The sequence below is a fragment of the Armigeres subalbatus genome, chromosome 2 (genome assembly GCF_024139115.2).
Source record: "Armigeres subalbatus isolate Guangzhou_Male chromosome 2, GZ_Asu_2, whole genome shotgun sequence".
Classification (NCBI taxonomy): domain Eukaryota; kingdom Metazoa; phylum Arthropoda; class Insecta; order Diptera; family Culicidae; genus Armigeres; species Armigeres subalbatus.
The window spans coordinates 221,808,149-221,833,726 of record NC_085140.1 but is presented as its reverse complement, the minus strand read 5'-3'; the positions used below and the strand labels follow the sequence as shown (position 1 = coordinate 221,833,726).

General features: G+C 42.1%; 2 protein-coding genes across 2 annotated transcripts in view; both read right to left on the bottom strand.

Moving 5' to 3' along the window:
- The window catches only part of LOC134211714 (protein lifeguard 1-like), a 42,056-nt gene extending 30,498 nt beyond the window's left edge, over positions 1-11,558 (bottom strand). Inside the window, exon 1 of the mRNA XM_062688872.1 lies at positions 11,456-11,558. The gene's annotated coding sequence lies outside the window, so the exon portion shown is untranslated. The remainder of the gene's footprint in view (positions 1-11,455) is intronic.
- On the bottom strand, positions 9,412-24,133 carry LOC134211713 (uridine-cytidine kinase-like 1). Its single transcript, XM_062688864.1, is given in 9 exon segments — positions 9,412-9,693; positions 10,114-10,195; positions 11,456-11,761; positions 11,818-11,907; positions 11,966-12,289; positions 17,947-18,224; positions 19,656-19,703; positions 19,706-19,980; positions 23,836-24,133. Coding segments are annotated over 9 exon segments (1,734 nt in total). The 5' UTR covers positions 23,922-24,133; the 3' UTR covers positions 9,412-9,448.
- Between the last annotated feature and the right edge of the window lie 1,445 nt (positions 24,134-25,578).

Genomic DNA, 25,578 nt, shown 5'->3' with positions numbered 1-25,578 from the left:
CTTGGTTGATTCGGTAGACCATTTGACTCAAACTCCAGGACAATTTGGAGATCTTACAACATCTCATATGTTTGGATTTGAGACGCAAGTGAAATATAAATACTCGGAGGACATTATTGGGTTGATAATGCGGCTGGGGGACCCTTTGATTCAAATTCCAGTACAGTTCGGAGATCCTAGAACATCATAATTTATTATCACACATGTTTCGTATATAGTTTACGTTTATTTTAACAAGTTCACAGTAGATAAAATGCTTGAAAACATTTTCTGAAGCTTCATGCATCCTGTAGTATAAAGTGGTTCCTAAAGGCACCGAATTATCATCGTATGCGTAGTAGGGATGCTCAAAATGTGTTCTTATGTTCCAGGTGATGTCTTTTATGTGTTATTTTATCATTTCCATCATCACTATATGAATAGATATCATTTTTGGTAATAAAATATAAGTATATCTCCAAAACCGCATTTTTCTAAATCCGTTGCTTTACTCCCACAGCTCTAGTAAAAAATTGAACACCCCTAGATACAATATTTGGCAATATCCAGAAACTAGAAGAGATGGCTAAGAGGTTGGTGAAAAAACTGAGAAAATCGGTTGAAAAACCACTGAGATATAGCCATTTGAAAATTTAGTTACAACGATTTTCTGCACGAATGTATCCGCGTAAGTTTTTTTAGCGAATCAATCCTACACTGACAAAAATCCAATCATATCCATTATGTGTGGCACACATAAATTTTGACTATAGCATTTCCCACATAACGGCTATGTGAATTCGCATAGCACATATGTGGAAACACACATAACCGTTATTAACTAATAACCTTTATGTGGATTCTCCTATAGCGGGTGGTTATTAACGCACACATAAAATTTATTTGGAAATTTCTTTAGATTTTTGCCAATAAAAATGTGTGGATTTTTATTAGTGTAGTGTTAATGAAGATTGAGAATAGAAAAAGAATATTCCCGTCGGAGCCGGTAGAGCTTTCTGGCCTACCTAGGCATTCAATAAGTTTTAGCAAAGCTAGAGTTAAAAGTGAAATTTATTATATTTATTATGTTGAATATTTGTTCATTCTGAGTCTCCTTTCCTTCTGAAGGGGGAAGAGCTGATGTGTATTGTAAATACATTTTCAATTAGTTTAAATTGATTGTGTCTGAAGCAAACAGCGCTGCGCGCAACACTGCTATCAGACACAGCTCTCCGAATAAAGTGGAGCAAAGCTCCTTCTTGATTCAACACCAAAGATCAACATCTTTTATTCATCCGCTCCGCGAAACCCCTCTAAGTGTGCATTTTTACAGAGATATAATAAAGACATACGGATTGGCCCCTAGGAACCTGTGGAAGGGGACATTTTAGTTTTAGCACCAAACCAGTCATTCGAAGGTTCTTTTTTCATGGTTTTCGATCAGGAAGCGAAGCATGAATATAAAATAATCCATTGACGGCTCTGACCGATTTCAAGACCTACGGATTGGCCCTCGGGAACCTGTGGAAGGGGACATTTTATTTTTAGCCTAAAAACCAGTCATTCGACGGCTCTTTTTTATGGTTTTCGATCAGGAAGCAAAGTATGAATATAACATGGTCCATTGTCGGCTCTGATTTCTTCCAGGACCTACGGATCGGCCCCGGGAACCTGTGGAAGGGGACATTTTAGTTTTAGCATCAAATGCAGTCATTCGAAGGCTCTTCTTTCATGGATTTCGATCAGGAAGCGAAATATGAATTAAAAATGACTATTGACGGCTCTGAACGCTTCCAGGACCTACTTATTGCCCCGAGGAACCTGTGAATGAGGACATTTTAGTTTTAGCACTAAAACCAGTCATTCGATTATCGATCAGGAAGCGAAGTATGAATATAAAATGGTCCATTGACGGCTCTGACCGCTTCCAGGACCTTTTATTTTAAGCATCATAACCAGTCATTCGACGGCTCGTTTCTAGTGGGTTCAATTAGGAATCGAGAAATGAATATAAAAGGCACCATTGAGGGCTCTGTCCGCTTTCTGGACCTACAGATTGGCCCAGGGATCCTGTGCAAGGATGCATTTTAGTTTTAGCACCAAAACTAGTCATACAACGGCTCTTTTTCATGGCTTTGGATCAGGAAGCGAAGTAGGGTAAAACGTCCTATCGTTGTGGTATGCCCTAATGTTGCGGTAGTGTTAAAATAGTCCATTCTGGATATAATAGCATTAAAAACAATTGTGGATACGGTAAAACTCATCGAATTAACGACTAGAACAGCTTTTGTTTGACAAAATTCCGTTCAAAATTATGAAAAACCGACATTTTTCATTAAAAATTTGAATCCTTTGAGCCTATTATTGCGGTAGTGCTAAGGTCCTATTGTTGTGGTATCGATTTCCATAAGAATTGCATGCAATACCGCAACAATAGGACTGACCTTGAAAAAATGTCGCAACGATAGGCAACTATGTTCTATTATTGCGGTAGTTTATTTTTATTGTGATAAAGCCTAATTGACGTAATATTTACAAATCTATAGTTAACCAGCAACCTATTCGACTACTGCAATGTGGAAAAAGATCAACAGGTAATTTTTAAAGAATTTTTGAAATGAATTTTGTTTTGACACAGTGCTTAACTCCTCCATAATAGGTCGTTTTACCCTTTGAAGTAGGCAGTAATAAAACTGAAAAAAAAAACATGATTCGTGTAATATTTTTTAAATGTTCCTGGCATTTCATATTTATACCTGGTTTCCTGATCGAAAAACGATTATTTTCACAGATAACCCCGGGGTAATGAGTAGTTCCTGAGAGCAGTCAGAGCCGTCAATGGTCCATTTTATATTCATACTTCGCTTCCTGATCGAAAACCATAAAAAAGAGCCGTCGAATTACTGGTTTTGATGCTAAAACAAAAATGTTCCCTTCCACAGGTTCCCCGTGAGCTATCCGTAGGTCCAGAAAGCGGTCAGAGCCGTCAATGGTCCATTTCTTGTTCATACTTCACATTCTGATTGAAACCCATGGAAAAAGAGCCGTCCAATGATTGGTTTTGGTGCTAAAACTAAAATGTTCCCTTTCACAGTTCCCCGGGGGCAATTCGTAAGTCCTGGAAGCGGTCAGATCCATTAATGGTCCAATTTATACTCATACTTCGCTTTCTGATCAAAAATCACGAAAAAAACAGTCGAGTTATTGGTTTTGGTACCGCAACTTAGATCACAGAGAACAGACATGGATGCTCGAACAAAATTTCGTTAAAAACGTGTGTAAAGATCTGAATCACACCTTAGCGCCGCCAACGCAGGCTGCCCGACATAAAAACTCAATCTTACTCAGTGATGGCGTTGGCATACACTACATAAACAATGTATGTAGTGCTGCCACCTAGGAGCGATTCGGAATGAACAGTAGCGCTAAAAAGTAAAACACGGCAAATTTTAACCATATTTATCAGCACACTAGCACCGCGCAACGGGGGCATAACGACATACATACGACAAATTACCAGTACAAACTTTTACACAAGCATGCGAATGAAGATGAACGTCTGTTCTCTGTGCTTAAATGTTCCATTCCAGGGACTTTGTCCAAGGGCTTGACGAGTTAGACCGGGACCATCGTCCCTAACCCCTAATCCCAAGGCGTCAAGCGACCCGTGCCGAGGGGATGCATGGCCAGGGGGGTGAAATAATAAGCTAGGCCTTTAACGGAGCCTGTGGGGTACCTGGGCACCCTCCACAGTAATTGTCCCTTACCGCGTCATGCTGGGCTCTGGCGTGGTGGACCTCTTCTCCCGAGCAACTCGTGGGACAAAAATGGAAAACCAAGTCAATTCTTCAATTAGTGGTAGTAGTGTAGGCGACAACCCCTTCGCAAGAGGTGGGTTGTTCAGGTCTCCGCCTAGGAGGCCAGAGGCAATAGTCGGCAGCTCAGTGCGCAGCGCCAGCGTGGGTCACTCAACCTTCCTCTCGGCTAGAAAAACGCCGGTAGGGGTTATTGACGGCCCATGGCTTGTGGAGGCGATGAACCGCAAACGCGATGGGCTTTCGGCCTTCGAGGTGGCGACGGAACAGCTGGACGCCATCATCGACTTTGCGTCATCGAAGCATAATATCAGCAAGGACCTTAAGAGGAGCTTGCAGAAACTTCGAAAGTCGATGCTGGACGCCAAGCTGGAGAGGGCGGTCGGGACGGCCAAGTGTAAACCCGTGAAATCGGTGGAGTCGAGGTCTACCCAGACTGAGGCCCAAGGATTCGCGGACTCGGGCAAGGTCGAATCGACCGAAGGCGTGCCAGCAAAGACGGTGGTGCCAAAGTCTACCCAGACTGAGGCTCAAGTATTTGCGGGCACGTCGGGGGTCACTGCTCCAACGGAGCAGACACAAAAACGGGGGAGACAGTCTCCAGGGAATGAGCTCCCTGGGGGCCGCTCCAAAACGCGGAGGGTTACTACCCCGAACAAGGGTAGTGGGGCTGGGAAGCTGAACCCCGGTCAGGTACCTCCAAAACCGGGGGAGGAAAGACCTGGAAAGGTCCGTCCACTCAGGAAAGACGGTGGTAAGGGGTTACGGCAGGCTGAAAGTTCTCAGCCGCACCAGACCAGGGAAATAGAGGGGGATGACGCCTCCTGGACCCTGGTCAAGAACAAGAGGAAACCGAAGACGTCAAGGGCCGAAACGAAGGCCCAGGCGAATGAGGGTAGCAAGAAGTCTAGGGTAGGCGCCAATCGCTCCAGGGGCGATGCCCTAGTCATCACGGCGGACGAGGCTAAGTACTCGGATGTTTTGAAGGCGATGAGGAGTGACGTCAAGCTCGGTGAACTCGGCGCCGACGTACGTCGAATAAGACGTACCCGGATGGGCGAGATGATACTCGAGCTGAAGCGGGGCGTCTCGCAAAAGGGCGCCACCTACAAGAAGTTGGCGGAGGAGGTCCTAGGCGAGACGGTCAAGGTGAGGGCACTCACGACGGAGGTGAATCTAAGGGTTAAAGACCTGGACGAGATCACTGAAGTCGAAGAGCTCGTCACGGCACTGCGGCGACAGTGTGAAGTGGAGACGCCCACCGCAGCCGTTCGACTTCGGAAAGGTCCGGCAGGGACGCAGGTAGCATTGGTTCGGCTATCTGCAGCGGACGCCTCCAAGGTAGTCAAGTTAGGGAGCGTCAAGGTGGGATGGTCGGTATGCCCTGTGCGCATATACGAGCAACCCGAAGTTTGCTTCAAGTGCCTGGAACCGGGGCACAAGCAATGGGACTGCAAAGGCCCTGACAGAAGCAATCTCTGCCGACGCTGCGGATTGGAGGGACATAAGGCACAATGCTGCACGAACCCTCCCAATTGTTTTATTTGTTCCAGCAAAGCTGTGAACAGCAAGCACCCCATGGGGGGTTCGATGTGCCTGGCGTTTAAGCGTGCTGCAAAATCAAAGTGCAGGTAACGCAGCTGGCTTGCTCGGCCTCGCCCGAGTGTTTGGTGTGCGCAGGTTTAGAGGAAACGGCGGAACACGTGTTGTTCGTGTGCTCACGTTTTCGCGCAATGTGTAACCACATGCTTGCCACATGTGGTCTGGACACTACCCCGGACAACCTAGTTCGGAGGATGTGTAAAGATGAAGTTGGCTGGAACGCCGTTTTATCGGCTATCGCCCAAATCGTCTCGGAGCTACACAGGAGGTGGCGCGTGGACTCAAGGATGGCTAGTTCAGGCGCAAATAAGAGGTGGTCCAAGGGATCGGAGTCGGCTTCATGGGTCATACCGGTGGTCATGCTCTGTGGTCGAACTCGATCCTTTTATCGAACAAGTGGCCGCGCGAAGAACAACATGGTATCGTCGCTTTCGCGGCGTCGGTCAACCGGGTGGGTTCCGAGCCCGAGGACGGAAAGGGATCCTCGTCAAGGCTGGGACAGGCGTAGGCCTCGCGTCGGCAAGTCCCTCTGTGTGCTGGCGAATAGGCCCTATCGCAGAAAGGTCAATTTGGGGTGCACGCGGCATCATCATTCTTGATACCAGTCGTGCAGAGGGAAGCAGGCGCGAAGTCGACCCTTCCCACCTTCCGAGGACATAGGGCGTGGTAAGGCCACCTGGAAAGCCGGCAACGCGCCGGCACGATACCATGGTGTTCTTCTAAAAAAGCGAGTTACGATGTTCGGTGCTGCAAGGACACGCAGCTAACCTCGAGGGTGCGTTGTGCACTGGCCCCCCTTTGAAGCATTACTTTCTGGTTGTACCGGAGGGACTATGGGCTTGGCGGCAATGGAAACGGTTTAGCCGGTCGGGGATGTAGTCCTTCCTCCCTCGGTGATCCCTAACCCCGCACTTCCTGGTCAACCCAGGATGTCTGTTGAGCAGATTCCCCCTCCATTGCTTAGGGAAAAAAAAGCAATCTCTGCTGACGCTGCGGATTGGAGGGACATAAGGCTCAATGCTGCACGAACCCTCCCAATTGTTTGATTTGTTCCAGCAAAGCTGTGAACAGCAAGCACCCCATGGGGGGTTCGATGTGCCCGGCGTGCTGTAAAATCACAGTGCAGGTAACGCAGCTGGCTTGCTCGGCCTCGCCCGAGTGTTTAGTGTGCGCAGGTTTAGAGGAAACGGCGGAACACGTGTTGTTCGTGTGCTCACGTTTTCGCGCAATGCGTGACCACATGCTTGCCACATGTGGTCTGGACTCTACCCCGGACAACCTAGTTCGGAGGATGTGTAAAGATGAAGTTGGCTGGAACGCCGTTTTATCGGCTATCGCCCAAATCGTCTCGGAGCTACACAGAAGGTGGCGCGTGGACTCAAGGAGGCTAGTTCAGGCGCAAATAAGAGGTGGTCCAAGGGATCTGAGTCGGCTTCATGGGTCATACCGGTGGTCATGCTCTGTGGTCGAACTCGATCCTTTCATCAAACAAGTGGCCGCGCGAAGAACAACATGGTATCGTCGCTTTCGCGGCGTCGGTCAACCGGGCGGGTTCCGAGCCCGAGGACGGAAAGGGGTCCTCGTCAAGGCTGGGCCAGGCGTAGGCACCCCGGCAAGTCCCTCTGTGTGCTGGCGAATAGGCCCTATCGCAGAAAGGTCAATTTGGGGTGTACGCGGCATCATCATTCTTGATACCAGTCGTGCAGAGAGAAGCAGACGCGAAGTCGACCCTTCCCACCTTCCGAGGACATAGGGCGTGGTAAGGCCACCTGGAAAGCCGGCAACGCGCCGGCACGATACCATGGTGTTCTTCTAAAAAAGCGAGTTACGATGTTCGGTGCTGCAAGGACACGCAGCTAACCTCGAGGGTGCGTTGTGCACTGGCCCCCTTTTGAAGCATTACTTTCTGGTTGTACCGAAGGGACTATGGGCTTGGCGGCAATGGAAACGGTTTAGCGGGTCGGGGATGTAGTCCTGCCTCCCTCGTTTGCTGTTGGAGGTGATCCCTAACCCCGCACTTCCTGGACAACCCAGGATGTCTGTTGAGCAGATTCCCCCTACATTGCTTAGGAAGAAAAAAAAACACACACACACACACAGGGGGCAGCAGGGACTTTGTCCAAGGGCTTGACGACCCCTCCCCATGGCCACTGCGAGTTAGACCGGGACCATCGTCCCTAACCCCTAATCCCAAGGCGTCAAGCGACCCGTGCCGAGGGGATGCATGGCCAGGGCGTGAAATAATAAGCTAGGCCTTTAACGGAGCCTGTGGGGTACCTGGGCACCCTCCACAGTAATTGTCTCTTACCGCGTCATGCTGGGCTCTGGCGTGGTGGACCTCTTTTCCCGAGCAACTCGTGGGACCAAAATGGAAAACCAAGTCAATTCTTCAATTAGTGGTAGTAGTGTAGGCGACAACCCCTTCGCAAGAGGTGGGTTGTTCAGGTCTCCGCCTAGGAGGCCAGAGGCAATAGTCGGCAGCTCAGTGCGCAGCGCCAGCGTGGGTCACTCAACCTTCCTCTCGGCTAAAAAAACGCTGGTAGGGGTTATTGACGGCCCATGGCTTGTGGAGGCGATGAACCGCAAACGCGATGGGCTTTCGGCCTTCGAGGTGGCGACGGAACAGCTGGACGCCATAATCGACTTTGCGTCATCGAAGCATAATATCAGCAAGGACCTCAAGAGGAGCTTGCAGAAACTTCGAAAGTCGATGCTGGACGCCAAGCTGGAGAGGGCGGTCGGGACGGCCAAGTGTAAACCCGTGAAATCGGATAGTTTTTTCAATAACGTCATTATCATTCGGTTCATACCATTCTATCACATCCCGTCTGTAATGGCAGCTTGTCAAGTTAGGCCAAAGCAACACCGGACAGTCGTGTGATTGAATTGATGGCAAAAATCGCTTCTGAAGACACTCCTCCTTGTATATTTGCCCATTTATGGTCGCTCCAGTGATGAAAACTTAAGTTTTCTTTCCACAACTGCAGATGCTTTCACATACCATCAATTTGTGGGCAATCTTGCCTGCATATACATATTTCAATTTTCCTGGGGCATTACCCTTCCGTTTGGCAAGGTAAAACTTGTGTCGCGGGAATTGTAAGTCAATTTTAATATTTGAGCTGTGCTGTACGGCGCAGTGAACTTTTTCGCTAAATCATGCAAGGAAATCCCTAATGGCCCGTTTACATATGAGCTAGTTCTAGCGGACAATGCACTATCCGACAATACTAGCACGAAATTAGCATAATGTAAACGCTTATTAGCGAGGACAATTCCTGTTTACATTGTGCTAATATCGCGCTAGTATTGTCCGATAGTGCATTGTCCGCTAGAACTAGCTCATATGTAAACGGGCCATAATGGCCCTACATATTGGCTAGTTCTAGCGGACAATGTACTATCCGACAATACTAGCACTATATTAGCACAATGTAAACAGGAATTGTCCTCGCTAATAAGCGTTTACATTATGCTAATTTCGTGCTAGTATTGTTGGATAGTGCATTGTACGCTAGAACTAGCTCATATGTAAACGGGCCATAAATGGTTCCGAACTGCTCTGCAGACTTTCACTTGTTGTTTCTTGTCGTAGTTCCACTTCTACGATTGTTTTGTGCTACGCGATCCAGCAATAGTGTTTCCCGATAACGTTTGACAGTTTTTACAGTCAATTTCGCTAATTTTAGATACTTTGAAATCATTCCTCCTGACCATGTTGGATTTCCAACGTTAGTGTGCAAAATTTGTTCCCATCTCTCGCGTTCCATTTTCAATAACTTTTGAACGTGAGCATCAATACTGATGAAACTTTCACCATAAATTAAACAAACCTTCCGCAACAATGTGATGTATTTTACTTCTCGGTACGGCCACCGCAGTAATTGGAAAGAAACGGCCAAATACTAAGTGGATCGAGCTTTAGGACAACACTGGCCACTCCAGAGGACGACGGCTTTTGCTTCATGTGTGCCCTCTCCAAAGGTTTTGGTGATATTATGATTAATTAAAAAACTTATTTGCATCACAAATACTAATGTCCTGTTCAACATTTATTCATATAAAATTTCTGTATCAGTTGGTTCCGTACCGAAGTATCTGTCACCGAAATTTCCAATACCGGGGATGACATAAAACTTTTCATTTATTTCTGGATCTAAGGCAGACGTGACGATTTGCACTTTAGGAAACGCGTAAGCTATAGAATGCACGCCGATTTCGGCCATCAGTAAAGAGACTAGCATGATATTTTCCTCTGGTACATCGTGATCGAGCAAAACGCGTATTGCCATGATAGCTAAAATGGTATATGCAATACAAGGGTAAATATGTAAAATTGATTTAAAATGTTTACAAGATATAATATTGTCCTGTTTGTTAGACAATATATTTATAAATAATTAATTATCAGATAATTCTATCTACACCCAGTTTTTTTATGCGGTTGGAATTCATTAACTGCTCACTTAACCTGAACTTTCACAGCTTTTCAAATACCCCTGATTTTTTTTTGATTTTTTGTGAATTTTTTCGTGGATTTAACTCATTTTTTCATTGACACTGAAGGCCTTAAACGACTAAAACTAAACCGTGTAAAAATCCTGGGTGTACTATCTGTCGATATACTGTACTATTATACATGATCGTGTAAATCAAATGGAAGCATTCAACAAGAATTATTCTTGCATCAAAATAACCTGAATATCAAAATTCTTACCTGCAGCACCAGTAGCAACAGTGGCATCCATTAATATGACCCTATAATCTTTGATGTCCTTTGGTAGACGCAAATAGTACAACTGAAAATGATAAAAAATCATTCCACCTTCATTGGTTTATAGACAAAAAAAATCTAGTCTCTCAAAATAAATATCTCGCGTAACATATGATTACGGCTTATAAACCAAAAACATGATTTTTGATTTTCGAGCATAAACGATTGCTTTGTAAATGATTCTTCATCCTAGGTAAAACTCCGTACTTGATAACTGTTACGGCAGCATCCTGGATGTGACAGCGGCGGTTAAAAAACAGCCACCACGGATAAACTCGATTTACCCATTAATGGGTACTGCAGAAAAATTTACCCATTTTTGAAGTTCAGCGGCAGAACTCATTAATAAGTTATGTCGCCGAGCTTAAAAAAATGGGTAAATTTTCCTGCAGGGAGAAAGAGATAGCAAATAAAAGTACCCATTAATGGGTAAACGAAAATCTCCGTGACTGCCAATAATTCATTGAGAGCGCATTCTGCAGCTATTCTTGCTCTATACGGAAAACTGAAAGTATGCTTTTCCGGGGAGAAGTATACTCTTTTGCTGGAGAATGGGATTACCCACAAAGTGTGTAAAATTTAATGCATAAAAAGCATAATTTTTACACTTTGTCTGTTTTCATGCATAGAAGTTATTTAATCATTTGTGAATAAAAGATAGCCATAATTATGCATACTATTTATTCCTTTTTGTGTGTAGTCCCATTCTCCCACGAAAGAGTGTACTTTGAAGTCATAATTGAATGCTTCATAGTCAAAAAAGAATACTTTGAAGTCTTTTGTGTGTAAACTTTTTTTCAGTGTACGTGCTGCGTGATATTTCTAGAATGCGTGACGGACGAGTATAAATATTGTGTATCCGGAATAAATTTATACCGCTTTTTATACCGAAGTTGGATTTTTCTCCAGATACAGGCAACTTTCCCAACTTCGGAAGTAGTGCGCTGGATTCCCCTAAAGATGCGCTAAACAACCCATCAATTAGTTTGACAGATAAAACTTCGGAAGAAAGTTCGGTTCGGAGGTCCCGACTTCCGAATTCTAAGTTGGTGCTACGCCGACAATATGTGCGCTCATCGCGCAGTAGTCGAAGTATAAGTTCTTTTCTGGCTATAAAGGTCTGTTTTAGTTGTAAAATAAAAACGAGCTAGCAAAGGCTCAGAGTTATCTGAAAGTGTTATGTCCCTTCTTTCTTGCGAGAAAGAAATCCCCTTTGAGTCGACCCGACGACTCAACACTACTAGGTGGTTTAATTTGTTCGTTTTTTTCACGAAACAGTACTTACCTCAGGTTCTCCCGTGAGTTGGTTTGTTTGTATGAGAATTTTTCCAATCCGAATATGTTTGCAAACATCGCTGACCGCTTGCTCCATCGTTTCCCCAGCGCGTAGAATGGATACGCCACAAATCTTCTGACACGCCATCCTTGTGCCTTCGTACGGCACGCCCTGTGGAGTGTCCACCTCTACGTTCTTAAACGGTAGCAAACTGAGAGCGTACTCTAAAACCAGTCTGATTAGACGCTTCGAATAGAATATGAACTCATCCCTAGGTGTGCTGGCATTACGAATGAAGGTGTGTAAACCTTTGACCTAAAAATAAGAAATAATTATAAAAAACACTTTTTGCATTCAACAGAAAGCCTTACTTGTGGTGTCATTGACAACAGTTTCAAGGAATCCGGCATTGGTTGTCCAATGTAAGAATGTGCCAACGTTTCTCGCAATTTGAATCCTCGCTGCAAAACAATATGACGTAACATAATTGAATAAACTTATCCACAACAGACAACTAACCAGTTGTAATTGGGTATGAACATGTTGAACGATAAGCTGGATGGCCACCATATTGCTGGAACCTCTTGGCACAATTATATCTGCATGAGCCATGGTGGGGGCGATGTAGCTACTGTATGCCGGTTTGACCATGGTAGAATATTGTTTCAAAACGCCTTCCAGATCACGACCACGCTGTTGGATGTCTCGCTTCAGACGTCTCGCTAGTCTAATATCTGAATCCGTGTCGACGAAGATCTTCATATCCAACATTTTAAGAATCTCCGGGTTGTGAAAAGTTAAAATACCTTCAAAAATGATTACGTTTGCTCCATACATGGTTTTCTGAAAATAAAGCAAAACATATTTTCTAATAAACTAACAAACATTTTTAGTTAGTGAAATTGTTTGATTTGCTCAAAGCCTGTGAGAGTGTACAAAAATGTTAAACACACTTTTTAGTACATACTTGAATTTATTTTCTCATATTGAAAATTGTTTGGATCGGACTATGAGCTCAAAAGTTATGATCAAAACTCTATTTTTATAACTATTACCGCTAGGTGGATTAATCAGGTATTTTTTATCTTCAAATTGTGAGTCACAGTCAGGTACTTTTGATGTATGAATTCGGTATCAATATTTCAAAAGGGCGAAACTTCTTTTGTAAACAAGAGCTTCTAACGTCTCTGATGGGCTTATTTGTGATCACTCACGCAATCCAGCACCATTAAATGAAAGAAAAGGATTCGATGCTTCCATCAGTGGTATTGGATTGCGTGGGTGGGCTCAAATTAACCCACCAGCAGTCTTCAAGGTGCAGCCCCGCGCAAATGTTTATCCGTGCTGCCGCACACGAATGAATATTCGCTTCAGGCTCGAACGTACACTCGTAAAAATGAGCATGATCCCGAGCGTAGGCTGGATGCTCATGTTTTGCGCCGCGCTCACAGCGGCGCTCGAACATTGATGTTTTCAGCGCGGCTGTGAGCGCCGCTTTGAGCACGGTACAAAACATCGGTTACAATCAACAGACATTTTTTGTTGGATTGGCTAAGCATTTTGGTGTTGAAACTCTAGTTTTAATATAATTGAAGTTCAATGGTTCGATGATACTTTGTCAAGGAATGTAATTGTCGCTGAAAAATGCACAAAACAAGCGACAGAAGAGAATAGCGATAACTCTTTGTCCTCATCTGCAGAGGATAAAGACATTGTTGCTTTCCATTTTATTTGCAACAAACATGGAGAGGTAATTGTTGTGAACTTTTCAAACTGCGATAACTTGTTTATTTCAAAAGTGAAACACAAATCATGTCAACAGATGGTTAATTTTATGTCTAAGCTATGATAACGATGATAACTGATACTTATTTAACCAAAAACATCCTCGGAAACCGACTACTTCTCAAAATGCGCGGCAGGCGATCATTGCCCTATTCTGTTGCAGTTTGGGACAAACGCTTATTGCGAGTTGAGTTTGTCCCAACATTTACAAGAGAGGACAATGTTGTTGTCATTGGCAATGTTGTTATTTTACATTCATTGTACTTTGTTCGTAAAAGTAAAAAAGAACTTATTTATCATCTTATTATGCGCGTAGATATTTAAAGTATCTTCAATGACAGCGTAAAAGGTCCAACCTCTTACTTCTAACAATTTTTAATTAAATAGCCTTTAGACTTGTTGAGAAGAGTTTCAAAAATTCTTTCGATTGCATCCGTGTGCATTTTTTTTTTTAATATTGTCTTTCCGCATCTTCTTCGACTTTGAAAAGGTGGGAACTTTCAGTTTTATGTAATTTCCTTTAAAAGTCGCACTACTTGCACTAACTTATCTTTACACAAGTGAAAAATTGTGTTATGAATGTGTATACTGGGGTCGCATTTTAAGCGGATTTCATGAATCACGCGATTTTTTAAGCGGATTTCGACATTTACGCCGTTTTTCTACGGGAAATTTTTTTTTACAAAGTTTTTTTTACGCGGATGTACGTGGAACGTATTTCCCTCGCAAAGACCGATTTCATTGTATTTGATTCAAGCGAGTAGGAACGCAGTTATAATTTTAAAATGCCGCTAAAGTTTACGATATTGGAAGACAGTTTTGTAATCCGTGATTTTTTTTACCTTTAGTCATTATCAATTGTATCAATCAATCAATCAATCAATCAATCAATTATAACCTATATCATCGAAAAACATGTTCTGCAACTTAACATGTTTTGAACTAAGTGTTCGCTATTAGCATTTAAAGCAACCGTTAAAATTGAGGCTTTTCTATGCCTGCCATTGTATACATGTGTTTTGTGTATCTTATGTAGCAAACACAATGAATATACTATGCCCAGGGCGTCGAAAATGTTTCCCTCACGAAAACACTCTAGACTGGACCCAAACATGCTAGTGGCAATCAATTAACTAATCCGTTTTTGTACACTTTTTATGTTTTTGTTTTTTTTTAGGAAGATTTTATATTTCATTTGTTTCCCCAATTGAGTTTCATTCTTTTAATGAAGCTGGATTAAATCAATAATGTTATGTACCATATTTGCTAACACACTAAATTTTCATGTTAAAGTTAGTTTGCTTCACGTTTTGGATTATTTTTAACAATAAAACATAACACGCTTGCTTTTCACATACTAAAGGACCACGTAGAATGGGTAATTTTGCGAACGTTTTAACTGTTTTCCCGTTTTGACGCATGCAAATGCTGAAAGCACAACTTGTTTTCATCTACCAATTCTGATTCATTTTTTTTCTATGCCGCTCAACTATGTTGAATTCGAAACGTACCGCATCGTAAAGCATCGCGCTCGACCCAAAACCTATTCTCACAGCCTCAGTTCTCAGCCTAAGCACACAGTCTGAGCACACAGCATGCTGCATGCGCACACAGCCTGAACACACAGCCGCGTTCCTTTTTCGCACCCATGTTCAATGCTGATGGTGAACATGAGCTTGAAGGAGAACGCGCGCTCGGGATGAACATGAACTTGTAAAAACTGCACTTAAGCTCAGCGCCGCTCATGTTTTCGTGAAGACTGCCCACCAGCGACGTGAGAAGCTTTTGTTTACAAAAGCAGTTACGCCCTTTTGAAATGTTGATGCCGAATTGGTATTAAATGAATATAAGTAGAGCTACCATATATGTCCAAAGCTTTTGTAATGGAGGATGGTCGTAATGGTTATGACCGTAATCATCAATTCAAGTAAAGGAAAAACCTTTTTCCTTCTTTTATCTTCTTTGTTTATTCTTCATTCTCATTTATCGCTTCGTACGTCTTATATGGTCTGTCTCATTTGTAGAATTAAGCTTAAAAGTGACAGTTCGAAAATTAGAAAATCACCCGGTCATAAGAATGGCTGGTACTACCCAGCAATTCCAATAAAACATCGATGCCAAATGATTCAATATCTGTCAAAAGTAATCTTGCTCTGCGAGCAGGGTTATGCGATAATTATTGAAATGTCACATTTGAGTTTAATTTCCCCAAATAGAACAGAGCCTTACTACTCGCTGTCTCACTTCTCACCTATTACATTTCACTTCGCACTACACATTTTTCATCTCTCACTTGTCACTTCTTAGGCTTTGGTCCGATTCGTGAATTAAATTCGAATAGCATAGCATAGCATAGGTGATTGTACACATCGTGGGTGGCTATACAGTTCTCAACAGAGCAGTCAACTGTATATTATCACTAATTGGTATTTAGGATTAATACCTTTTCCTATATGAAGCAGTTGGATACATGGTCACGTCCTTACAATCATGGAAGGAAGGAAAGGAATGTTAGTTCAACATCTACTAGTGAAGATGCAGGGAACCCATACTACCTTCATAGATGTCTCGGGAAGGAAAATTATTGTTAGTGGGTAAGGTGAATAATAGGGAGCTCTATTCGACAATATAGAGCGTTTGTCAATAACAGTATATGCTGGGAAATTATTAAAATATATTCATCAATGAATTATTGGCAGTGGCTGATTTTCTACTCGCCGCTTCCACATCCAGGCGCTATCGTATATGCGTAAATAGCCAGCATGAGTAAACTGCCAGAAATTTGTATGGCGAAAGACATCTAACGCAGATTTTCTCAAAATTAGGAACTTTTCATGAAAAACTATTTGGTACCGGTTATGAAGGTTGGTGTCCGCTACTACGCCTACCAAATATTTTTTCGATGAAGATCCTTAATTTTGAGAAATCGAACCTTGAATGCCTTTCGCCATACTCATTTCAGAAAGTTAACTCCTAGTGTGCCGCTGTAAGCACGCTCAAAGCAGGCGATTCATTTTCTAACGAACCGTCCAGTGGAGGACAAAGTAACCCGGATCTTACAAATGTTTCGCATCATATACAAAACACGTTCAACCGCACACTTATTCACCGAACATTAAAAACAGAACCAAAAAACACGGATTTTACGAATGTTCTAAATCCTACCTGAAACACGTCCGATCACGTACCAATTGCTTACTCACTCGGCCGTGCGAACTATCTGCTTACTGACATTTGTGAATTAAATTCGAATTACACTTAAAAGTGACAGTTCAAAAATTTTCAAATAACTAAATTACTTTTAACAGATTTTGAATAATTTTTGATGGATGTTTTGTTGGTCTTGCTGAATAGCACCAGTCATTCTTATGACCGGTTGATTTCATAGTTTCCGAACTGTCACTTTTAAGTTTAATTTGATTTTAATTCGCGTATCGGACCAAAGCCTTCTTTGTTAAAACATCCCAGTACTGCCTTTTTACTTCTCACTACTGACTCCGAACATCTCGTTTCTCACTTATCACAACTAATTTCTCTTTTTCGCTTCTCACTAGTCACTTCTCACTTGGGACCTCTCACTTCGCATATTCAATAAGGACACGTATTTCAACTATTCGACCAAACTGTATTCAGCCAAAAGGATTTAAGCCAAATGACCCTTTCGGCCAAACGACATTCGACCAAATGGCCCCAAACCTCTATTGTACTATGTTCGCACTACGGCCTGAATAACATGTTATTCAAATTATCGACAAAAGAAAGCTCATCAAGATAGCCGAATAACATGTTACAAGGCCCTAGTGCGAACATAGTATTACCTCTATTCAGATAACACACTGGTTAAAAGCTGTGAATTCCGAGGGGTTTATTTTAACGCAAATTCTCTATTCAAGTACCACATATGCTGTAATGGTGACCAGGAAGCACATGAAGCTAGTTATTCGGTACATACCGATAAATGACCAAATCTGTGTGTCTAGAATGATTTTTTTATTCTTTATTGAGGTGTTTTTTTAATTCTAGATTAAGTTCAACACCGCGTTTTAGAATGAAGCGCAACTAATGTGTTGAACTTAATTTATAATTAAAATACGAGAAAGGCAAAACACTAATAAAGGAAATTTAATTTCTTATTATCAGTATGAAATTTAGGACGTGTAGGATGCTTTTTATGCAGGGGATTGGAAAGATGGCTAATTTGTCTACCCATAGTGTTGAGGCCCCCACACAATATATACGTTTGCGCACGTTTTGACAGTTTTCCCATGGAAAAACGCAAACGTATCCATTGTGCGGAGCATTGTACGGAGCTCTGTACGGCTTGTGTATGTGCTGCGAATACCTTTATTCGATTGCACAAGTGGGAGTGTTTCTCCATGGTAGCCCCAGAGTCTATTATATAATATTATATAATATATAATAGACTCTGGGTAGCCCCAGATGTTTATTTGCTGGTTAGGAAATTTAAGACCAGTAAAGAGTTAGTATTAGTGGGTCGGATGCGAGTATTATAAAAACAAAACTCAATCATATGTAAATTAAAATGGTCTATGAATGTTCGACGGCAATAAATAAACGAAATAGGCTTTAATTACAAAAATGCATACAATACTTATACATGGCAAAATAGACTTTTCGAGTTTTGATATCGATAAAAACAAAACATGTAAAGCATATTTGAAGCAAACGGGAGTAGTAGGTGTCAATTCACTTACCGTGTGTATCTCTCTTGAGTGAGTCACAAAATTATAAACTGGAACTTCAACCTTGCGGCCTTCTTTGAGGCGCTGCAGAACATCTTTCATCAGCTCAATATCGAACGCATCCGGATGATCAAAGTTATACTCATTGCGTATGGCCTGCTCGTGCTGTTTCTGATTGAGGATTTTGTAGAAGCAATCCATCGATAACAGTGTAACCCATGGAACATCCAAGCTCTCGATTATCTTTTGTGCAACGGTAGTTTTTCCTGAGGCGCTTCCACCACATATTCCTGCAAACGCATTATTAATTTATTAAATAGGTGGCTGGAAAATATATGGCAACGCTATTATCCCGAATGTCCGTTATCTCGAATTAGCTCTACCTTACTCACAATATAAGTTTATTTCAAAAAGAAAAAGGTTGCTTTAAAATTATGCGAACTCAGATTGATTCATCACCGGTAAGGGGTCGTACACTTATTACGTAAGCAATTTTTCTGGGTCTCAGAATGGTAGGCATGGTAGCGGACACCTTCCTACATAATCGGTACCAAATAGTTTTTCATGAAAAGTTTCTTATTTTGAGAAAACCCGCATTAGATGTCTTTCACCATACAAATTTCTGGCGGGTTACTCATGCTGGCTATTTGCGCATATAGTATAGCGCCTGGATGTGGCAGTGGCGGGTAGAAAATCAGTCACTGCCAATAATGAATTGCGGTAAGACGCGCGGCTACAAAGCAAGACCATGCTGAGGGTGGCTGGGTTCGATTCCCAGTGTCGTCTAGGCAATTTTCGGATTGGAAATTGTCTCGACTTCCCTGGGCATAAAAGTATCATCGTGTTAGCCTCATGATATACGAATGCAAAAATGGTAACCTGGCTTAGAAACCTCACAGTTAATAACTGTGGAAGTGCTTAATGAACACTAAGCTGCGAGGCGGCTCTGTCCCAGTGTGGGGATGTAATGCCAATAAGAAGAAGAAGAAGCTGATTCTCTACCCGCCGCTGTCACATCCAAGCGCTATAGTATATGCGCAAAATAGCCAGCAAGAGTTAACCGCCAGAAATTTGTATGGCGAAAGACATCTAATGCGGGTTTTCTCAAAATAAGAAACTTTTCATGAAAAACTATTTGGTACCGATTATGTAGGAAGGTGTCCGCTACCATGCCTACCAAATATTTTTTTGATGAAAGTGCTTAATTTTGAGATATCGAACCTTAGATGCCTTTCGCCATACTGATTTCAGAAAGTTAACTCCAAGTGTGCCGCTGTAAGCACGCTCAAAGCAGGCGATTCATTCATTATCAAATTATTTATTGGCAGTGGCTGATTTTTTACTAACCGCTTCCACATCCAGGCGCTATCGTATATGCGCAGAATAGCCAGCATGAGTTATCCACCAGAAATTTGTATGGCGAAAGACATCTATCGCGGGTTTTCTCAAAATTAGGAACTTTTCATGAAAAACTATTTGGTACCGGTTACGAAGGATGGTGTCCGCTACTACGCCTACCAAATTTTTTTTCGATGAAGGTGCTAAATTTGGAGAAATCGAACCTTAGATGCCTTTCGCCATACTGATTTCAGAAAGTTAACTCCTAGTGTGCCGCTGTAAGCACGCACGCGATTCATTTAAAAGTAAGTTCACGTGTGAGTGTTGATCAACCTCTATTTAAAAAAAAAGATTAATGCTAAATTAATTAAACAAAAACTTACCTATTACGAAAGGTTCAACTTGTTGACCGGCACAATTGTACCACGGGGTCTGCCTGCTGTATAAATTGTCCGATTATTGGACCTTATTATCGCTTCATTCGAGTTGATTGTATTCTGATTAACCGATGTGGTTCGCTGGCGGCGAGGTTTTGGTGACCGGATCTGAGAGCCAGACGAATTCGAACGGTTTGATTTGGCAGGAACAGTTGTTGGCGACGCCGGGCAACATTCGGTCATCACTTCTCCAGACTTCGGAATATCACACTCTATCATTCCGGTAGGCGTGAACGGATCTTCCATCGATTCCTTCTGTTCGGTTGAGTCGCTATTGGGAATAAAGCACGATTATCAGCTTTCATAAAAATCATGTATTGCGCAAAAGGAAGCAAAACACGTGTTCGCGACCGCGAAATTATTATATCGAGGAACAGGTTTGCCATAGTTATATTAACATTTGTTTAAAGTTAATTAGAGTCTGTTCAAATATTCCGTAACGGGAAAAACGTTGTTTTCAAGAACCTCTGGTAACAATCTGTAACAATTTCTATAACAATCCCCGTCACTATGCGTAGTTCGTATAATTTGAAGGACGATAAAATTATGTATTGTATAATAGCTAGAATGTCGGGGAAGAACTCGGTCAACATGTTTCTCGACAGCGATCCTTGAGGTGCATGAAGCAATGTACGCAGTGAGCAACTTGGATCAATTTAGTGGAAAATAAATAGCGTAAAATACTTTGTTACCAAAATGCAGCTATGGACCAAGCTGAATGAAGAGGGGCTGACCATTTACCCCGTGAAAAAGTGTTGGTAAAATAATTTCCAAATCACAATCCCACGCTTGCAAATTTGAAGGAATTCATCACGATTGAGTTTTCCATACTATCGCATCGTTTCACTCGCTCCAGGGTAACTATTGAGCATTACGCTCCCACAAGGCGTACACAAGTGTACGTATGGTCCACAACTCGCCTGCTGCTCCCCATGCACCACATGTGCACAAGAGACATACTGGCACAGACTGGCACCACAAGTGCCCCAACACTCTTTCACCCGAGCTATGAGACTGCTAACAGGACAATGACCAGATACCTTGCAGGAGACACTCTAAGTAGCCAGCTTACAACCAAGGCCGTCCTCGATCAGTGTGGTGATCCTCCCATCCTGCAACAGGGTGTCACAACTTGTCTGCCAAGCCAGACGCGACTCTAGAGGCACCAAAGAAGGTCTGTGTAACCCCACCATTCCTGGAAGTCACAGCAGTTTGAAGACTTGTCTGCCAAATTAGAGGCCACCCTAGAGGCGGCGTTCCCCTATTCTGATCCTTTCCACGCATTCTGTCACAGATTGAGGGTTGACGTAAAGTCAATGTCAACTTCTCTCCACGAACAGCCTAGATAGCCGTGTGGTGTTGGCAGCTGGTTATCTGGCTAAGAATAACATTACGGATTGCCTGTTCCAGTGGTAAAAGTCCACCATACATATAACCCCTAATTCTCGGTGTGATGCGGCTTCATGCTTACCGTGCCTACGAATGAATGGTTAGGGGGGTCTTATAAGAACCTAACTGCAAATGGAGCCTGTGCAGCACCAGGGCCCTCTTCACAGTATTTAGCCCTCGCTGCGCTAACCGGAGCTAGTTGACTTTTTGCTTCTACGAGATAATCGGCTACTCTTATTCAATCTCAACGTGAGGTTAAATAAGAGTGGGATTATGAATATGTGTTTTACATAGTATTTCAACAAATTGTCACTTATATGGATTCGCATTATGCGTTTTTTTACAATGTACTTTGTGTTTGTCACCTATATGGATTCGCATTATGCGTTTTTCACAGTGTTCTCTGTGTCTCGTCCTTGACTTTCGGCTTCGGCTACTCTAGTTCAATCTCAACGTGAAGTTAAATAAGAGTGGGGTTATGAATATGTTTTACTTAGTTTTCAACAAATTGTCACCTATTATGCGTTTTTCACAGTGTACTTTATGTCTCGTCTTTGACGTTCGGCTTTGGCTACTTTTGTTCAATCTCAACGTGAATGTGGGGTTATGAATATGTGTTTCACTTAGTTTTCAACAAATTGACACCTATATGGATTCGCATTATGCGTTTTTTTACAATGTACTTTGTGTTTGTCACCTATATGGATTCGCATTATGCGTTTTTCACAGTGTACTCTGTGTCTCGGATTTGGCGTTCGGCTTTGGCTACTCTTGTTCAATCTCAACGTAAGTGTGGGGTTATGAATATGTGTTCTACTTAGCTTTTCAACAAGCTGTTACCTATATGGATTCGCATTATGCGATTTTTACAATGTACTTTGTGTTTGTCACCTATATGGATTCGCACAATGAGTTTTTCACAGTATACTCTGTGTTTTGTCTTTGACGTTCGGCTTCGGCTACTCTTGTCTAATCTCAACTTGAGGTTAAATATGAGTGGGGTTATGAATATGTTTTTTTTACTTAGTTTTTCAACAAATTGTCACCTATATGGATTCGCATTATGCGTTTTTCACAGTGCACTCTGTGTTTCGTCTTTGTTACGTCCTCAGTGTTTTTGTGACACCTCTCTTTAGTCCCTAGCTTAATGCGTGTGAGTCTACATAATTGGTGGCTTTCCTATGAATGTTATATCATATGCATTTGCATTCTGTGACTTATCCAGTATATTTTATGCTTCGCGTTTCATTGCGTTTTACAAAATGCATCGTATGTATGTATTATTGATTGTATCCTCCTTCTCCAGAAACCTGTTCCATACTCCTTTCCAACTTTACTTCCTCTTCCTTTTCCCTTTTCACTTCCTTTTCCGTCAGGTAAATGATGAGAAAGACCAGTGAAGGCAATGGCACAAATCTCCCAAATTGAGGGGAACGTGCCTTCTGAGCCGACGTTCTGATACCTGATACCTGAAACGGTGTTCCCCTATTCCGATCCTTTCCACGCATTCTGTCACAGACAGACCACACCAAGGGTGTGTGGCTATCACTCACTGCCACTCTACTGCCTGAGCAGTCACATCACTGACCTCACGTACCATGCGAGGCTAACGTATGTGCTCGCCCATAGATTCGGCCACTCACTCAAGGTATTACTTAAGCCATTATCGTGCTCGTGCTTGTTTGTCTACAAATGGAAACAACCGAGATGGGATTAACTTCGGGCAGCTTCAGCCTGATCATTAGACAGGACTAGTGACCCGCCCGGATCCATTTTTGCCTTTCTCGTACAACAAAGTTGTACCGAAAGGCTATCATTTCACTCCGAAAACGAACTTTTTATAGAAGCCTCCGAGACCCATAGTGTTATATACAAATCGACTCAGCTCGTCGACCTGAACAAATGTCTGTCTGTCCGTGTGTATGTGTGTGTGTGTGCACACGAAAACCGAAAAACATTAGCCAACTTTTACTATAGTAATTTTTAACCGATTTCCTCGCAACAAGTTGCATTCGACGGTCGACAAACTCTAGTTGATCACTATTGAATTTCATAACGATCGACCGTTGCACTTAAAAGTTATAAAGAAAATGGTACATCGACCCATATCAGCACCATATAGGGTTGGTGTCTTGGCTTTTTTTGTTATACAAAGTTTAGAACCGAAAACAACATTGTTTGCTCCAGCAATAAGCAAAAAAGATATTAGTGTAGTGCGGGATAGGCAACAATTTAATCGGTAGGTAAGGGTAGCCTGCTCTAGTACAAAATTTTTAATCTACTAATGATAATATGATTTCGACAGCAATAATCGTCATATTTTTTGTTCGAAAAGTACCATTTAGCCCCTGACTTGTCAGAAGTCTCACCGACAGTACTTATTTCTAGCTATTTGATTTTGAAGTGTTCAAAATTGACTAGATACCCTAACTTTACATATGAAGTCATTTCATACATCGTGACCGATTCTGATTTCAAAACTTCCGGGGTTATTTACAGCACCTCACAAAACTACATTCGAGAACTGACGCATTGTATTGAGTTTAGGTCTATTTTTATAACAAGCATGCTTCCAAAATGAAAAAAAAAATATTAGTCATAAAATTATATGCATTGAAATTGTCCTAGTTATGGAAATACAAACAGCCGGTTCAGCCGATTGATCCAAAACCATCAGGTGTAAGTCGGCCAACGCCTGCAGTGAACAAATTTTATTTATCTGGAAGAGTAAACTCACCTATCCGATGAGGCGGAACTTGGTGCGTTTTGGATTATTTCCGACATCTTTGAGACTGATTGATTGATGGTGTTATCCAAAACCATCACTATATGAATACACTCGCAACTGCTATGCACCTAGCTATGCGCTAGCGTTGAATTTTGTGATGTGTTTATGATTTAGTTTCACTGATCTAGAGATAACGGGACTATCTGCACTTTCGCTGTAATTAAAGGGAAAAAACAGTATTGCAAAAATCGGCAAAATCACATCATCAGAGGAATTTTGCTGTAAAATCGGTTAGTTGTCAATATCTTTGATGACGACGATGACAGCTGATGATATAATGATGATGGCGACGACATTTTTATACACACAGTAAAAATAAACAAATCAAGCTCTATCTGGTAAAAGGGCGAATGTCGAAAGAGAGAATAATTAGCACCAATAAAGCACCAGTCTAGCGTACCAACAATCAATATGAAACTAGCAATTGGGTTGTTTAGGGGTATATATGTTTTTACATATTCTGAATCTGCATAAAAAACTGAGAATAACCTTAATTTTTAATTTGGATTTTAAATTTATATGGGACATAAAATTTGTTCTTATGCTGCATGGGCCAACTGTCATTCTATGAATGTTAGTGTCATTCTATCGATTAAAATGGCTTATTGTTTGCTATACAAAAATGAAAATAAAAGGTTTACAAGCATAATAAAAATATGTTGTAGATCAGAAAAGCATGCTCTTTATGTTAAACTATAAAAACCTCATATTTTTCTCTGCTCAACAACCCAATTATTTAGTGGTTCCAGTTGCGCACACTATGAACAATCCTTGGTACCCAGTTATGTCATCTTAGCAATCAATACGTAATCTATGAACGGTCTTTAGAACAAGGTTTAGCACTGATGTCATGGCAACATTTTCGTATAGATTTTTCACAATAAACAATAAAAAACAAGGAAAATTTTTGCTGACTCTTGATAAGATTCATCCGTCGCAATATTCTAAAATATTCAATTTTTATTCTTCGTTTGATTTTTTTCAGCCATGAAATTAAACAATAATATTAGCTGAGAAAGAAATTCTGACGATTTCAAACAGATAGCTATGAGAACAAATGTTAAGTCCCGAATTATTCCTAATCACGTAACAGCATTGTACAAATGTTTGAAACATTTCGACCCCAAGAAGAATCGCTTGGTCCGATAAAGGAACTCGGCTATGTTCCTAGCAGCTGGTTTAAAACCGGAGTGGGCACCGACCTTTTTCTGTCTCCCGGGCCTTGGGGTGTGATTAGTAGGATGAGAGTTCTGATGATAATCAAACAGAAATGAGACTTTCTGTGATGTATTGGCTAAAAACAGCGGTGGAGCAGGACGGAAAAATATAGGAGCGACGTGGAATTATAATGTCGTCGTCCATGGTTTCAGCTGTAGGGTCGGTAAGAGCTTGCTTCCCGTTGCTGACGGATGCTGACGGAAATACTGTTCGCTCGAGTGTCCAGTAGGTGGAGCGTACAACAGTTTTTGGAGCCGACAATCCTGTCTAACGGGACCAGGAGATCCTAGGTTGTACACTTTTTCCGTGTTACAATGCTCATACCAGGCAACAACACGCGAAATATAAACTTTTGCAAAACATATCAAAAGGGCATTTTCGCGTTCGCCTTGAGCGCAGTGCTGATTTTCTCTTGATGGCAGTGCTATTACATACACCCGTAGTCTTATTTATGGACGACTGATACTTTCGAAC